The sequence below is a fragment of the Perca flavescens genome, chromosome 20 (assembly GCF_004354835.1).
Source record: "Perca flavescens isolate YP-PL-M2 chromosome 20, PFLA_1.0, whole genome shotgun sequence".
Taxonomy (NCBI): domain Eukaryota; kingdom Metazoa; phylum Chordata; class Actinopteri; order Perciformes; family Percidae; genus Perca; species Perca flavescens.
Window position 1 is genome coordinate 11,365,294 of NC_041350.1, and position 15,750 is coordinate 11,381,043.

The following is a 15,750-nucleotide window of genomic DNA, read 5'->3' on the forward strand; positions in this document are numbered from 1 at the left end:
TAAGCATTAAGTTTGCTTTTTTCTATTGTTTTGTTGTAAACCACAAAAGAATTGCTCTGAAAGACGGCATATGATAACATTTTTTTTGCCCTGTGCTACGTTACATTATGCTGAGAGCTGTGGTGGTCTAGAAGTCATCTCATGTTATGAGTGTCTCAGTTTGTCAACAACGTCCTACTTCCTTTGTCATCCTCCATCTTTAACTTTCCCTTCTTGTCCTCTGAGACTAAATCCCTCTCATTATCAGTGACAGCGGAGATGTTGAAAGACATACATCACTTAAAGGGGGCACTGGATGATTATCTCTGCTGTTCAATTTCTCACTGATCCACAGACGTGATGGTATGCGTGTACAGGCGTGTGGCTGCACCTTGCTATTGATCCCACATGGGATTACCACATCTCTGCACAGGCTTCGTACTAGCCTCTTTTACGCTATCTCCTTGGGGCAGCAGTTACATTATGCTAGGTGGCAACACAGCAGGGTAGCCTGCTTAAGCCTCTCCCTGTGTGTGTGTGTGTGTGTGTGTGTGTGTGTGTGTGTGTGTGTGTGTGTGTGTGTGTGTGTGAGAGCAGACACAATAACATCTTCTTTCTTACAGAGAACCAGGATAGGAGAGTGGGAATGAGATGGAGAAGCTAGCTCAGAAAGACTCCCTGTGGAGCTGGAATGGTGGCCGCAACAATGAGGAATTTACTGGCTGATATGAGGCGAATGGAGAGTCTGCCGGACTGAAGGTTGGTGGAGTTACTCTAATCTGCAGCCATACTCCAGCATAAAGATGGGGGCATTACTGTGGTACGACTACAGCCTTAACACATTTACATGATCCGAACTTAGGTTTCCAGACGCAGAGCCTGAACATGACACAGAATACACTTCTCCAAGAGGTGGTCTACAAGGGCTTTCTGATGGCATAAACAGACATGCAGTACTCCCAAGAGAAATATAGACATCTACATATTGTTTAGGGTTTTGATACAACGCAGAGATGAATATCCATTCTAAAGACAATGAAATCTCCTGAGACATACAAAGCACTGACCTACTAACATACAGCAAACCTATTAACACAATATGTACTGTACATGCAGTGATCAGAAAATAACCAATGTGTCAATCACATAAAAGAACTTAGGCAAACTAAGATTGTAAAACAAAGCACTAATAAAGTGAAATTCTGTCAAGTATTATCTTTGCATTACAGCATACTGTACAACAACATATTTTGGCTTACAAAGGTAATGATAGCTTGATTTTAAAAACACTGTAGACAAACCAGGCTGCTTATTTACATGCTAACCAACTTGACCTTCATTATTTATTTGTTTATTGCTGTTGGTTTGTTTGTTATGACCCTAAAATAAAATTAAGTTCAACTTTTTTTATTTAGTTGTATTTTAGAACAGTTTAACAAAATACACTGAATTATGACCAAATTACTAAGATGTTTTCATTCTCCTCTGTAGCCAATAGGTGGCAGCAGCAGAGTGCAATCAAACTCCTCCTCAAGCCTCAAATTTCCAGTTAGCTCAGCCATGAGGTTTTCCTCTTTGCTCTGTAAAAGCCAAGCTGCAGCAGGCTTTGTCCAGGACCATTGTAAAAAAATAAAAAATAAAATCATGATTAGATATAAACAAAGCCAAACATACATACATACATACATTACATACTCAAAATTAGTGCCCTTGCATGCAACAAAAATGGTTATCTATTAATGTGCGGCAGAACTTTAAATCAGTTCATGTTTGAAGGGTAAACATAAGCACAGGTTAAAGCGTAGCTTCACACATCATGATTCATTTACTCAGCCAGCTCCAAGTGTAGACCCGAGAAACACTTAGAACATTAGCATTTATGCATTAACCAATAACCCCCTGCTGGTGAAATGTCAGTCACAACTAGGACTGTATAAGGAGGAAACGGGAAGGAAAAGAAATCACTTAGCTAAGTAGCCCTGGGTTAATTTTTTTAAAGAAATATGTTAATCAACATGTAGAGGAGAGTTTCAGTGATTCTAGCTAAGATCTGCATCAAGAGGAATATGATGTCATTACACCAGAAGACGGTTGATGGGAGTTCATGACACAGAGTGACACTGTATTTTAATAACCTACTTACTAATTAAATGGTGCATGTGGTGTGGCATTTAAATAAACACGAATAACAATCAATCATCGGTTTGCAATGAGCTATATCGGGAAGGACAATATAGGAAATAGCAATATTTTGGTTTAGGTTTTTGTTATTCCCTTTTCTGTATTCCTCTTCTTACTTTGTATGCTGGTTCTGTTTTATGAAGATAGTTGTGCTGTCATTTTGGCCAGGACACCCCTTAGATTTTGATCTCAAGACACCATCTTGGTTAAATAAAGGTTAATCAGACAAAAGCCTTAGATGTTCTGCAGTTTTCTATAAGACAACAGTTTTTGCAGTACCCCTAAGCTGATTTAAATTCAGTTATCCATCACAAAAAGGTTAACTCGCTATAATAAAATTAGAAATACCCGTATAAGGCAACTGAGTAAGTCAAGTATCAAATTGAGATAAGGGACTTTTACAGAGGATGACAAGGGGAATTCAGAATGCTGAGTTGAGTCCGGATGACAGACGGCAGGTCATGGTGAGGTCATATCCTGGATAGAAAATGGATATGAATTGACTTCCCTCTGAGTTTTGTTGGTCCCACAGCTGTCCCTTAACCTGTCCCACAACCTCAGTGGCACCAGGATCAAACTGCTTTTAGACAGTGAGAGGTCATTTACAGTCATATAGCAGTGTAAACAAACTGGAGTCCCTCAAACCCAGAGAAGCTCAATCTGGTGTTGTGACAGCAAAAACTGGCCTTGTTGTTAAATTTGTTTAAATGTTGTCTTCATAAGGTAGCTATTAGAAGGGAACTGACTAACAGTTCCATGTACAAGTGTATCTAACATACAGTCACACCTTGATTAAACACAGGTCTCCACTGAACTTGTTATGCGACTTCATATAACAATTAGCAGCACCAGGGATGATTTAGGTGTGTCGTAGTAAAGTGAAATACAGTATTTTCACATGTGGAGGCCAAACTTCTTATTTAAAAAAAGACCATGGAAGACCTCTTCCCTGTGGTAATACAACATATACTGTGGTCAATGTTTAATGAATTTGTTGGTCAACTGTGTTAAAAAGCCTAAGCCTACAGTACAGCAATATTAAAATCAAATTGTGATGTAAATGATTAGGAGGGACTTTTCTATCAAGCATTTTCAGCACTGTTGTTGTGTCCTCACAAAGATCAGGTTGCTCATCTCGGTCAGTTCTGGTGCAGCATCACAAGCTGCCATGGTGGATGTCTTCGTGGCAGCAGACACAAAGGAATCCTGGAAGGGAATAGCGGCAAATGCTGCTGGTGGCGGTGGGGGTGGGGTGTTCCAGCAAGGTTTAAGGGGGAGGGACAAAAGATTACCCCCTCTAGATATTACTCTACTACCATTGCTCAAACAGGCTCAGCATGGGGGAAACATTCTCCCCCACAGCAACCCACAAAATCATGACAGCAAAGTAATGCCCACATAGCTAGCTCAAAGCAGACACACGCACTGGCAACATGAACTGTATAGGTCAGCCAGATTTAAATGCAAGAAGTGACTCAGGTGATGGCGAGTGTGCGCGGGACAACGACAACGACTATATTTTCCATGCGCCTAGAAAGATGAGGATTGCACAGAAGATGAGGGACAATAATAATCTTGAGCTGTGTTGTTCTTATTAACCTGTCTTACAGCACTAACGTGTGTTGCAAAGCACAAAGCCGCAAAATGGCTTTTGTCTGAAGCGTTAACCATTTATAGCCGATACACCGCTCTGAGGCTTTTTGGACAGAGGGTGCAAGGGTTTATGTTTTGGTTGGTTGACCTCTGTGACTAAAACAAATGACACACATTTACAAAAAGAACTATCCTGAGAAATTGGGTTTATGACATAAATGCCACATTTAAATTCAACAAAAGGCTATACATGACTATACATGCTTGTTGCAGAGAAGATCAGGATGCACAATCCACTTGCCACAAAATATTGTATTAGTTAATCTTTTACCGCATTTGTCATGTCCCTGTGTTACCTAATACAACCTCTGGGACAACATGATACATATTAGTACTGCATGTTTGCGAGTACAAATGTGTCCATTGATATATTTACGACCACATATGATCCAACATGCCTACTATAATGTGGCATAAGAAGAAAGTCCGCAGAGTGTAGCAGAGCACAGGATCAAAGCAACCCTGTATCTGTCCTGTACACACCACTCAAAGCAAGCTTATCTTCTCAGTGCACGGGTAAAAGCACACGTCGCCACAGGCAGGGGCTAAAAGGGGACAAATGAGGGTTAAGCTGCCTTCAATATTAGTTTTCTTTTTAAAGATGACTTCATACATATGTAAAAGGCATGAATCCAGACTTTATTTACAGGTTAGATGACTGGATGTTTGCTGACAGGCAGTCTTGGTGAGCAGTGGAGAAAACTGGAGGGACATATAGTGAGTCAGTTTTCTTTTCTTTAAAACAGATGGGGAACACCAATCTTAATAAAATATTTTCCAAACAGAAAGCTAAGAGGCAATAGATTACAAATCTGAACATTTGAGTCTAGCATCAGCAGATGCACTAAAACGCACTAAGTACATAATGCATCACCCAGACAGAAGATCAGAACAGTAATGTGATAACATGAAAATAGAGTTATACTAGATATGCCTGACTTGCAAATTAGGAATCCATAGCTAAAGACAGATAACAGCAGTGTCTGGCCTGATGCTACTTTAACAAACATGAATTGGTCAGTGGGCCTGAATCCAAAGTAAAGGATCCTCTTCTGTGTTGTCTAAGCTGGAATGACTTACTCTATGCCAGACATAATGCAATGAACACTCCCACACAGTGCTCCCAGGTGATCAGGAAAACTAGGACAAGACATACTGTACAGAGGGACAAACAGACCGCCCATTTTTTTCCTGCTACCATCCTTACAGCCCTGCCCTAAGCAAATGTAACTGGAGAGCTGGCCGTTTGTATTGGAAACTGGAGCTGCCTTTGCAGTCAGGTGGGAAAACGAGGTAGGGGACTTTAACCTGCATTTGCAACATAAGAGTGTTCAGAAAAACAGAGGGAGGGGCCACAGCGCCAACACACAGACACAAAACATACTTCCTCTGATTTGCATACACACCTAGGTTTAAAAAAATAAGAAATTAACTAAAAGCTCCCCCACAACTTGCTGAAGGCTGGAAAATGATTGAGCAAAGGCTTATTTTTTTCATCTGCACAATCTCCAAATGATTTATGGGATATTTAAGGCAAATTCAGGAAGTAGCCAGAGTTACATGCAGTATGGCACCATGGAAACTATGGTCACGCCCCAGAGTTCAGCAGTAAACAGGTTGAGGCTGTAGCAGCTATCAGTGGAAATCAGAGATGGAGAAAAAGACAGATGACTTACTTCAAAAATAAAGAGGATAGAGTCCAGCTCCTCCCTTTGAGATTTGTTCCCTGAAACACAAGGAAAGTAGTTCAGTTTTTAAACACAAAACTGGGAGCTAGACTGCATTAGCCTCATCAATAATGTAACAGTAATACAGGCCATTTAGTGAACACTTATTCAAAGGAACTTGTGTTACCATTAGAGCATACTCCCACTTTTATTAACCATTTTTTCCAATTAACCATCTAACCCCAAGGGCTGCTCGATTATGGAAAACATAATAATCACGACTATTTAACACGATTACTCATTAACCTTTGGATATAATGGATAGTGTCCAGGGTATAATGTTAGTGTATTTTATCTCACAGAAAGAGTCTTTGGATCGAAATAAAATCTGTTACTACTGTGAGTTGGTTCAGCTTTACAGATATCACACATAACATTACACAGCAAATGAACAATTCCAGATACACAACAGAATGTACATCTCACATCACATTTTCACTCACTATGACCACTACTACTGTCATTACTAAACATTATACCAAAATATAAACAATAATGTCTACGTCAGTGGGCTCATTTGCTAGCTAACCTAAGGAAAAATCCAGCACATAGACGGTACCTTAGAATAACGTTACGTGAAACCGGTGATTTAACGTCAGTTTAACAACAAAACAAAATGCTGAGGGAACGTAACAATTTTTTTGTTGAGCGGTATGCTCCCCCACTAAGCTGGAAAAAGCTTTAAACAGTAAGTGAATACAACATCTACTACAGCGGGGAGGCAAAGGCAGAGGGACCACAGGGTTAGCTAACTTTAGCTTCTTGTCTCATCTGGGGTCTGTAACTAAATTCTTGAGTAAATTCATCAAAGTCAGTGCCAACAGAGACAGTTAAGAACCGAGACGCCCCCAACTCAGAGTAGTTTCCTGCATCTGTGTCATGTGGGCTCCGCTGCCACGCCTCTTTATGAAACTAGCGGCAGTTCCTGAGTATATTGATTCCAATGTGAGAAGTGAACAGAGATTATGAGCGATTCTTTCGTCTCATAGTCACGAAAGTAGATATTGGAGCCATTTTTCACAAGCCACATATCTCCAGAACATTCTGACACTAAAATGGCATTTTTCAGACACATATCAGGAGAAAATTAACTTTGTTTGAGACCGTTTTTTTTTCTCAGGAACCAAATTCTCGCGAGATCTGGCAACACTAACGTTCAACTAACGTTTGTGAACGATCTAACAGAACTAATCTCCGTGATGCTAAATATGTCTTTCAGCTGTGTAAATATCTAACGTTGGCAAAAGCGAATATTAATAAATTATACAAATATAACTTTTCATCTATCCATACAGCGTTCACTACACTTTGAAACAAGGCCAGGCCCCTTTAGCAGACAGGAAGTGTTTATTGTTTCATACCATAGACCTTTTTCACAGCAGACATGTTGACATGTCATAGTAGGAAAAGCACAGGTGTATATTCAAAACCATTAATGATGGCTGCATTCCACTTAGGAGAGGCCCTGGTACTGAAACAGCTTACTGGGACACTTGATGGAATTGAATTGATCGTTAAGGTTATCAATTTCAGCTATGCTTTTCCTACTATGACAAGTCATAATGTCTGCCGTGAAAAAGGTCCATTGGCGCTGCTTGAAATGCGCTCTCTTTAGTATAGAGGATCTTTAATGCCAATAACACTATTAGAGGCTATAGAGGCTTTTGTTGCCGTTTGTCATTCTGAAGGATAAACTGCTTTAAACGCGCTGTTGTTTATTCTGTCACTGTTCCAGTTGCACAGCCTCAAAAGGGGAGAGAGCGGATGACTGTTCACTTGAGGTCAGTGGAACAGACAGCTCTCCAGAGTCGCGTAGTTACGACTTCATGACATTTTTTTAAATACTGAAGGAGCGGTGGCAACTGCGGACTGAATGTATATAGCTGAAACACTGCATGATGTGCAAAATAATAATTTTTCTCGATTGCTCTGTTTTTGTAATCGTTAGGAGCCAAAATCGTAACCAGGATTAAACATTTGATTAATTGCACAGCCCTACTAACCCCCAATAGTTTTGGAGTCAGCTCACCACAGATATAAACAGAAATGGCTTCTCTTATGGACTCTATGCTTATTGCTCTGTAAATGTGGGGCAGAGGGAAATAAACGTCCTCCAGTAACACATACCATAGAGAACAGGCAGAGGGTTAATTATTGAACCACCATCTAGGTTGGTAGTCAACTACTGAGTGTGCAGTTCACAAAAAAAAAATAAAAAAAAAGGTTTACACTCACCTTTTTGTTTTAAGTTGCTTTCCAGTGTAATGAAGTTTTCATAGAAGATGAAATAAATCTGAGAACAGTTGCTTTCAAAGAACGTCTTCAGTTCACTCTTGTCAATGATATCTGTGAAAAAAAAAAAAAAAAAAACGTTTCCTACATGAATATAGGAGCATTATACCATCTGGATCTGGGCAATAACTTTATATAGATATGTCTTCAGATGAGAATAGATTTTGTCTAGAATTATGGTAACCATAATATTGTGGTAAAGCTTTCATTTGGTGTTGATTTATAGGCTATTATTTGATTTTGTCAGTATTTCTCAGCTGTAATTGGTATGCGACACGTTAGTTGTGTGTGTCCATGTGTCAAGGTTCGTCACTGAAAGTAGAACAAAACTGCCACTACTCATCTTTTACCAACCTATTTGAGATACCTGAATTTTTCTGAGCAGTTCTGTGAGTGTATTTCTTTAATTTCAAGCTGCTACGTGATTTGCTGTTTCTTTAACTTAAAAAGGGACACTGTTTAACATCACTGTTGCAACTTTCCACTTGTTTCCCATTTTGCAGACTACATCTGTTTTACATCAAGGCAAATTGCTTCACTTCCTTATCCTGCGTAACTTCACTATCTCTCACCTGTTATTAGTGAAATGATAACAGGCTTTTTGGAGGTGTTGAGAAACAACTTTGCCTCCCAAACTGATCATTTCACAATCCCTGAATAAGGGCAGAGATTTCTAAAACATCCCTTTTCTGTTGATGATGTGATACAGTATAAAGGATTCCTCTTAAATTTATACAGGTGAGGTGAAAAAAGAAGCATAATTTTCGACATGATTAAGTGTGAGGGTGCTACTGAATTTATGTTCAACTCTCATATTGGGATTATTCCGCTCTCTGCTGCAGACCTACACGCTGCTCCACATTATGTTGACTAAAGAAGTGTGTTACATTCCTTGGATTTTCTACACTTTGAGCAAAAGCCAAAACATGACTGAATATCCACTCACTCAGTAAATATATGCTGGTGTTCCAGCCTGCAGGACCATTCACATTTTCCTCAAACTTTGACATCATAATTTAGAATGTTAAGTTTTTCATCTCAGTTTGGATGAGTTTGGGGATTATTTCTTGTGGTTGTGTGGTGTTACTGAAATGGAGAGGGGTGGTCTGGATCCACACACTGAGGTTGATGGCCATACAAACTCAAGATGCAACACTTAATGAGGGAAATAGGTGGTACATGTGTACAGTCACAAACAGACTGGCACTAACAAAATCCCAAATTCTCCATGTAATGAACCCCTATTATTTGCCATACTTATACAACTGTGGTAATGAGACAGGCCTGGTCTGAATAATCAAATATAGGCCAGGAGGAGTCTTGGCACAATAACAGCAATTAAGGTTCACCTTCTGCTGTGATTCTGTCTCTACCACATGGCAAACTGGAAGACTTCCAGAAGCAGTCCAGCTTGTGGAGAGTGCTGGAATTATGTTGTGTGTGACAAAGACTCAAGATGACTTATTTTTGCCCTGAGATTAAAGCTAAGATAATGAAGATGCATGACGGGAAGATCAAGTCAAATTAAAAGGCATGATACTTTTCCAACTTGATGTAGGAAAAACTAGCAAGGCATCATCTGAAGATGTCAAGTGGCTCTTCGACTAGTTAAGATATCTCATGCAAAAGTAGGAGCTGGATGTGCATAAAAGCAATCAATATAATCTTATTTGTAATTTTATAATATTAACTGTTTACACATTGTAACACTCACATTTAGCCAAAGAATAATTCTACATTGAAAAATGTAAGAATCAAATCTCTACATTTTTCAATTGCATTTTTCCCCACTGTGTCTTGCACACCAAAGAACACATCCAATGCTTGAGCTCCCTCCCTCAAAGAAGGCAACACTTCATTAAATGCTCCTTGCTCCAGGCATTAAGCTAATCACATCTGCTCAATTCACATTTAAGTACAAACACTGAAACACACGAGCGCACACCCTCACACACATTGGGAAACTTCAGGAAAACTTTAATCGTAGGAGTAATGATTGTCCATGCAGCGATTTAGTCTTTATTTAGCTAGTGAAAAGTGCATACAGCAATTCTCCACTTTGGCATAAGCTGCAACAGCCAACACCAGAGGCTGTGGATGTAGGCAAAGTCTGACCATCAGTGGTGAAGCAACACCCCAGCTGTGGCTAATATTTTATCTGATGTTTGCTTGCCTGACAAATATGCAAAGCATACACCATTAATAGTATATGGTGTTTTGTTCCAGAAACACTGAATATAACTGGTTTCTTCCCATTGATTCTTTGCATTTATCTCAGAGCTGGCAGCATCAGCTAACCTAGATGACGGTGTTCAGTATAGGTAGTTGGAATGATAAACTGCTCTGCTGTACCAAAAAAGTGTTAACTGCGAAGATTGACTAGAGCTTACAGTATACCCACACATCACCTTTTAGAGACAAAATAAAAAATACTTGATTGCTAAATGTGGATAACAACATTGCCCAAATGTCACTTTAAGTGTACAAGTAGATTGTTTTTGTTTAGAAAATCCACTGTCCATTTAATATCCTACACATTAATTCACAACTGTTGCAAATATAAACATGATATTAAGTCATGCATGTGACTCTGCAATAAAGTTTATAGTTAAACTTTCCTCCATCTTACCAGTGTCCAGATCTCCCTACTCAAAGGCCAACTAAAACACTGGGAGATTTGTTTTTTGCTGCAAAAGTAAATATTAGTCTTTTTTCTCTGGTCACGTAGCACTAATTTAAAAAATGTTTGTGCCATTCTACTGCATAGACAGACAGCCCAGTTTTATGAAAAGAACCTCTTTCCAGCAGTAAAATACTTCTTTAAGTAGGCTGCTGTTGAGATAAAAACAGGGTTGAGCCCAATTACAGCTGACTTGCTTAAAAACTGAACCATTCCACAAAATCTCTCAGACAATAGACAAAAAGTAGATTTGACCTGTGTTCTATAATTAGACCAGTCTCTCTCTCTTTAAGATAAGTTCCAAGGAAAACAATGTAACGCCTAATATCCATCAAGATTTAAACATGTCTAATTAGGCAATCAAAAAATACAATTTCTTCATATCAAACAGGTCTGAACAGTGCAAATGGTGTACCTGTGTGCATGAAAGAGATAGAAAAAGAACAGAGGAAGTCTGTATAATAATTATGCAGCAGTTATTTGAATATTTTTGTGTGTCTGAGGAGTTGATGTGCTCTCCAGCCTTCACTCACTGCTCTCCATCTGCTCAAATACCCCTAACCAGCCACTGGAGCATGACGGGAGGAGTGAAAGGCCTTAAGAGAAAAGAAAGATTGCATGCTTTCTGACACTGGGCTAGAATCAGGTGGGAGCTAATAATCTTGGAAAAGGCTGACAAGACACTAATCAGAAGGAAAATGTCAAATGTCAAAGGGTCAAGGGTAAGTATTTATGCATAAGCAAAGCGGTCGGTTCACCAAATGTTTATAAAACAATATGTACAGAATCTTTAAACTATTAACCAAAATCCAATTTAAATTACAAATATTTCAGAATTCTTGTTCGCCTTGTGTGTGCTGGATAAAAAATAATAAAATACATTGTCCTTGCTATCAAAATAAAATTTTTAGGGCGCCTGGGTAGCTCACCTGGTAGAGAGGGCACCCATATGCAGAGGCTCATTCCTTGATGCAGCAGCTCAGGGTTTGAGTCCAACCTGCAGCCATTTGCTGCATGTCTTCCCCCTCTCTCCCCCCTTTCCTGTCTATTAAAGGCTAAAATGGCCAAATATACATCTTAAATAAAATAAAAACAGAGCCAAGAGGAGCTGCAGAAGTCTAGTTTTCTCTCAGACCATTGCAATGGTTGCAATATGCTGAAAGATTATTATGGAATTGTTACCCAACAACGGCAAAAATATACCGTGTACCACAGCTTTAAAGCCAGTAAGAATTAAATCATTCCACATGACATTATTTGTTCCTGCTCTCTGGTTTAAGTCTTACCTTTTGTAAAAGAAGTGTTTGGCTGAAAGGATGAAGTAGTACAATGGTTGTCAGTATTGTGAACTGCAATATCCAGCCTTCGCTCAATGGGCTTCACTGACTTCTCAGGTAACAACATGGGCCTGGGAATGCAGGGGATGACATAGTATCCTCTAAGCCCAACAAGACAACAGTGTCCTACAATTGACACCCCTTTGTTTGCAAGACTCTAATGTCAAAGACAGGAAAAGAGTGCTGGACGAGCAGCAGCTGTGGATTGCTGTGATCACACAGGACTATTATGGTGGGAAGAAACCATGCGTCTTAACACTGGTGACTGCAGCTGAATAAGCTGATAGCTTGGCACCCTTGTTTTCGGAACCTCTCTGTTTAAGGAAGCACAGTTAATGCCAACACTCAGTGATGTGATTCACACATAACAGCACTTATTGTAGAAGAGAGAGTGCTGCAGAACTAATAGAAGGGAAACGAGAATGGATAGAGGGGTGCTAAGAAAACCCAGCCAAGTTCAATAACAAAACAAACCAAACGTCAATTGTTGCCCCAAATTCTATCGACTGAAGCTAAAAACTCAACTATTGACCATCAGCTACCTCAATTACATTAAACTGATTATTCTGCAAGGGGATCATTAAGTCAGCCTTATTGTAAACCAACAAAGAACTATGAACAATGGTCTAGATACTGCTGACAGTGATAACTTAATGATGCAGAGACCTGCAATCTTCTCTAGTGGAATTAAACATATGCCAAACAGTGTGTGATGTTTCCTGTCAGGGAAGGGCAGATGTGCAAACCCCATGTGACAGGACCAGCTGGAAAATAATAACGTGCAGCCAGAGCTGAGGGCCAAAATTTAATACTTTGAAGGGCAGAAAAACACAGCACATTCACAAAATGTTCTATGGAGGCAGATCATTTCCACAATGTCAGTGCAAAGATTATGCCATTATTTTTCAACCTCTGGCTGGATAAATTGAATTCTGATATTTCAAATGTCATTACAGCACTAAAAGTTTCCCTGTGACTTCAGGGGCCAAGAGTGAAAGGGTGGATTAAACTGCTGGGTCCCACACAGTATTAGGCTATATAACTCTATGGCATACCTTTGGTGTAGTGCTGGGCGATATGATGATATATATTGTCAAAATTATATAAAAATGCCTATATCTATATATATTTTTTTATATCGCTTCTATCGCAATGTTGAAAAAACAGCGACCAAACTGTATTACGGTAATATTAACATGGACAACGAGTTACATTCTGATCCTTGCAAGTTATGTTTATTTTGCACTAAAGTTCATAATAAAATATACCTTTAAATCGCCCAGCCCTATGGTGCATAACAACTTTACATTAGGTAACCAGAGAAAGAAGGATAATATCCATCTGCTGGAAAAAGCAGCATAATTTTAAGCTTCAACTGAATAATTAGAGTCTCTTTTAGTTGCTTGCTATTCTAATGAACTGATGTTAAACTGGGTTTGCCTAGCGAGCAAAAACAGAGTGCACACAGCAGTGCACACATAGGGCTTGTTAGCCAAGAAGGTGAAGGTCATCTAGTCAGCTAAAGCCTTTGGTATATTTACACAATCAAAACCAAACTGGCTACTCCGCCTACAGCTCCCTGTTCAAACTTAATAAGCAAACAACACTTGCAATAAGTTCTCACATTTAATGTTCAAAGGTTGTGTTAAACCATATTTAACCCTTTGGGCAACTTACAATGTATGCCACTTATGCCACCTAAAGCAGAATCATTAATATGCCACGTCATACTCAAAAAGCAGTCTAATCAGGCCTTTGATCAGACTCATTTGCATTAGCTCTGGGGTAGCTTACACTGCAGGTGCACTATATTCTTGCCAGAAAGGAGATGAGGACAGAGAAAAGACTGATATGTTTCTTTGGCAGTACGCTCAGATCAGACACAGAGGACTCTTTAAGAGCTCCGACAGAGGGATGCCTAGAGGGTGTCAACACATAGTAGAAGAGATACGGGGGTGGTAGCTAATGTGGATGTTGATGGATGCACCATAGATGGCGCTTCCCTCCCTAAATGGTTGTCTACAAACAAAGAAGGACCAACTTAAAGAGACTGCACAAGATTGATCAATTAAAAAATTAGAGAGGAGTTTTCCTTTGGAATTTTTCTTTTGGCAATCATCTGGAGATTTGCACAAGGGAGGTACACTGACCAATCCCTCCAGGAATTTGCGATGTTACAATCACAAAAATTCACGCAAATTCAACCAATCATCGTGAATTCGGTGTGACTAGATATTTAGACCAATCACCGCAACTTTACCGCAAATTTGACCAACAATAACCAGAGTTTCCCGCAACTTCAGCCAACCACAGCAGTCCCACGTGCCAGATTTTGCATCAGTATGTGATGCTGAGAGCCATAACAACAGGTTGACGTAACACACGTACGTCGCCAAATTAATTTCCTTGTTTGTTCTCTTAAGTGCTCATATTATGCTTTTTGGCTTTTTCCCCTTTCCTTTATTGTGTTATATATCTTTTTTGTGCACGTTACAGGTATACAAAGTGGAAAAAACCAAAGTCCACCCCAAAGGGACTTTTTTTTCAAGGACAAATGTTATTGTTTGTACAGAGGGCCCTGGCAGATTTGTTCAAATTTGATTAATAAATACATTTTAAATCCTGGAGGGACTGATTGACAGAAGCACTATTTTAACCGGTTCCAAAATTATACTTTTCATCAATTGAAGGTTTTAGATTTTAATCTCACCTATTTTCTCTTTGTTCAAATACAATACTAAATGGTATGTTATGGACATTTAAATGCTATATTGTATTTTATGTGCTTTCTGTTACCACAGAGAAGACAATAAAAAAGAAACAGATAAGCTGCTGACAGCACTTCACCAATGGCTGCGTGAGGAGGTTGATATTTGACTACAGTAAAAGGAGTTTAATCATAAATGGAGTTGAGAAGGAAAAGTCGGTCATATGATGCACTTTACAGAGTTACAACAGGTAGCAGGCTGTATCAGCTTCATTTGAAGTAGAGCTGTGCAATATGGAGAAAATCAAACATGATATTTTTGACCTAATCACACATCAATATCGATTTTGTGGCGATATTGTGGGTTGACAATTGGTGCTTTCACAAAATATTTACACAATATCTTTAATAAACACTCATCAGTAATGCAGATATAAAGACAAAGTGGGTAAAGGCAAATAATAGAACAGCTAGATCAGTCTGGTGAGTTTAGAAAATGGCATCAGTTTACTGTAATGCAGCCTTTAAAACAAGGAACAGACAACACGTGTCATATTTAGGGATGCAACGATTAGAGATTTTGTTGGTACGATTATAGTCTGAAGAATAATCACAGTTTCATGATTATTATGCATAATTTCACTACTAATGTATGAAATCACATGAACATTCATTTTAATGTGTTATTCATTGCTGCCTTTTAAAACAGAAATAACAGTAACAGTTTTTTAGGTTTTGAAAATGATATACGATATATATGATCAATCATCAACCTTTTTATTTAAATTAATCTGCAAAGATTAGAGACTAGAGGTGAATCAGTCACACCACAAACAAAAACAGTGTTGTCCTTCTTAAGAAGAAGTTGGCCCTTTTTGGGCTAGAAACAACCCTGCTAGCTGGTGTGTCTAAAGTTGGAGGAGCTGCTAGCCAAGATGCACCTGTCACAGGGAGATTCGCCGCATGTTGCCAACGACGAACTGCAATGCACAGATCTCTTTGCAGCCTTCTGTCCCATATTATAGGGGATGAAAAGGAGTAAGTAACGTTAAGTGGTAGCGTCAGTGACATGATTCAGGTGTTGCAGAGTTTCGACTCACACCAACGTAACGTTATCATCAGCTCACCTCACTGTAAATGAAAACGTCGGCTTATGACTCGTTCGATGTTAACTGTAACGTCACCGTTAACATT

The 15,750-nt window shown here is 39.2% G+C and overlaps 1 protein-coding gene across 3 annotated transcripts in view; it reads right to left on the reverse strand.

Moving 5' to 3' along the window:
• The window catches only part of ralgapa2 (Ral GTPase activating protein catalytic subunit alpha 2), a 110,469-nt gene that overhangs the window by 84,522 nt on the left and 10,197 nt on the right, over positions 1-15,750 (reverse strand). For all 3 annotated transcript variants that reach the window (XR_003691049.1, XM_028565089.1, XM_028565090.1), the window contains exons 2-3: positions 7,776-7,886; positions 5,490-5,539 (exon numbers count right to left, since the gene is read on the reverse strand). Coding sequence is in view for 2 of the 3 variants with exons in the window: in XM_028565089.1 (XP_028420890.1) it covers positions 5,490-5,539; positions 7,776-7,886 (161 nt within the window). In the remaining variant the exon portion in view is untranslated. The remainder of the gene's footprint in view (positions 1-5,489; positions 5,540-7,775; positions 7,887-15,750) is intronic.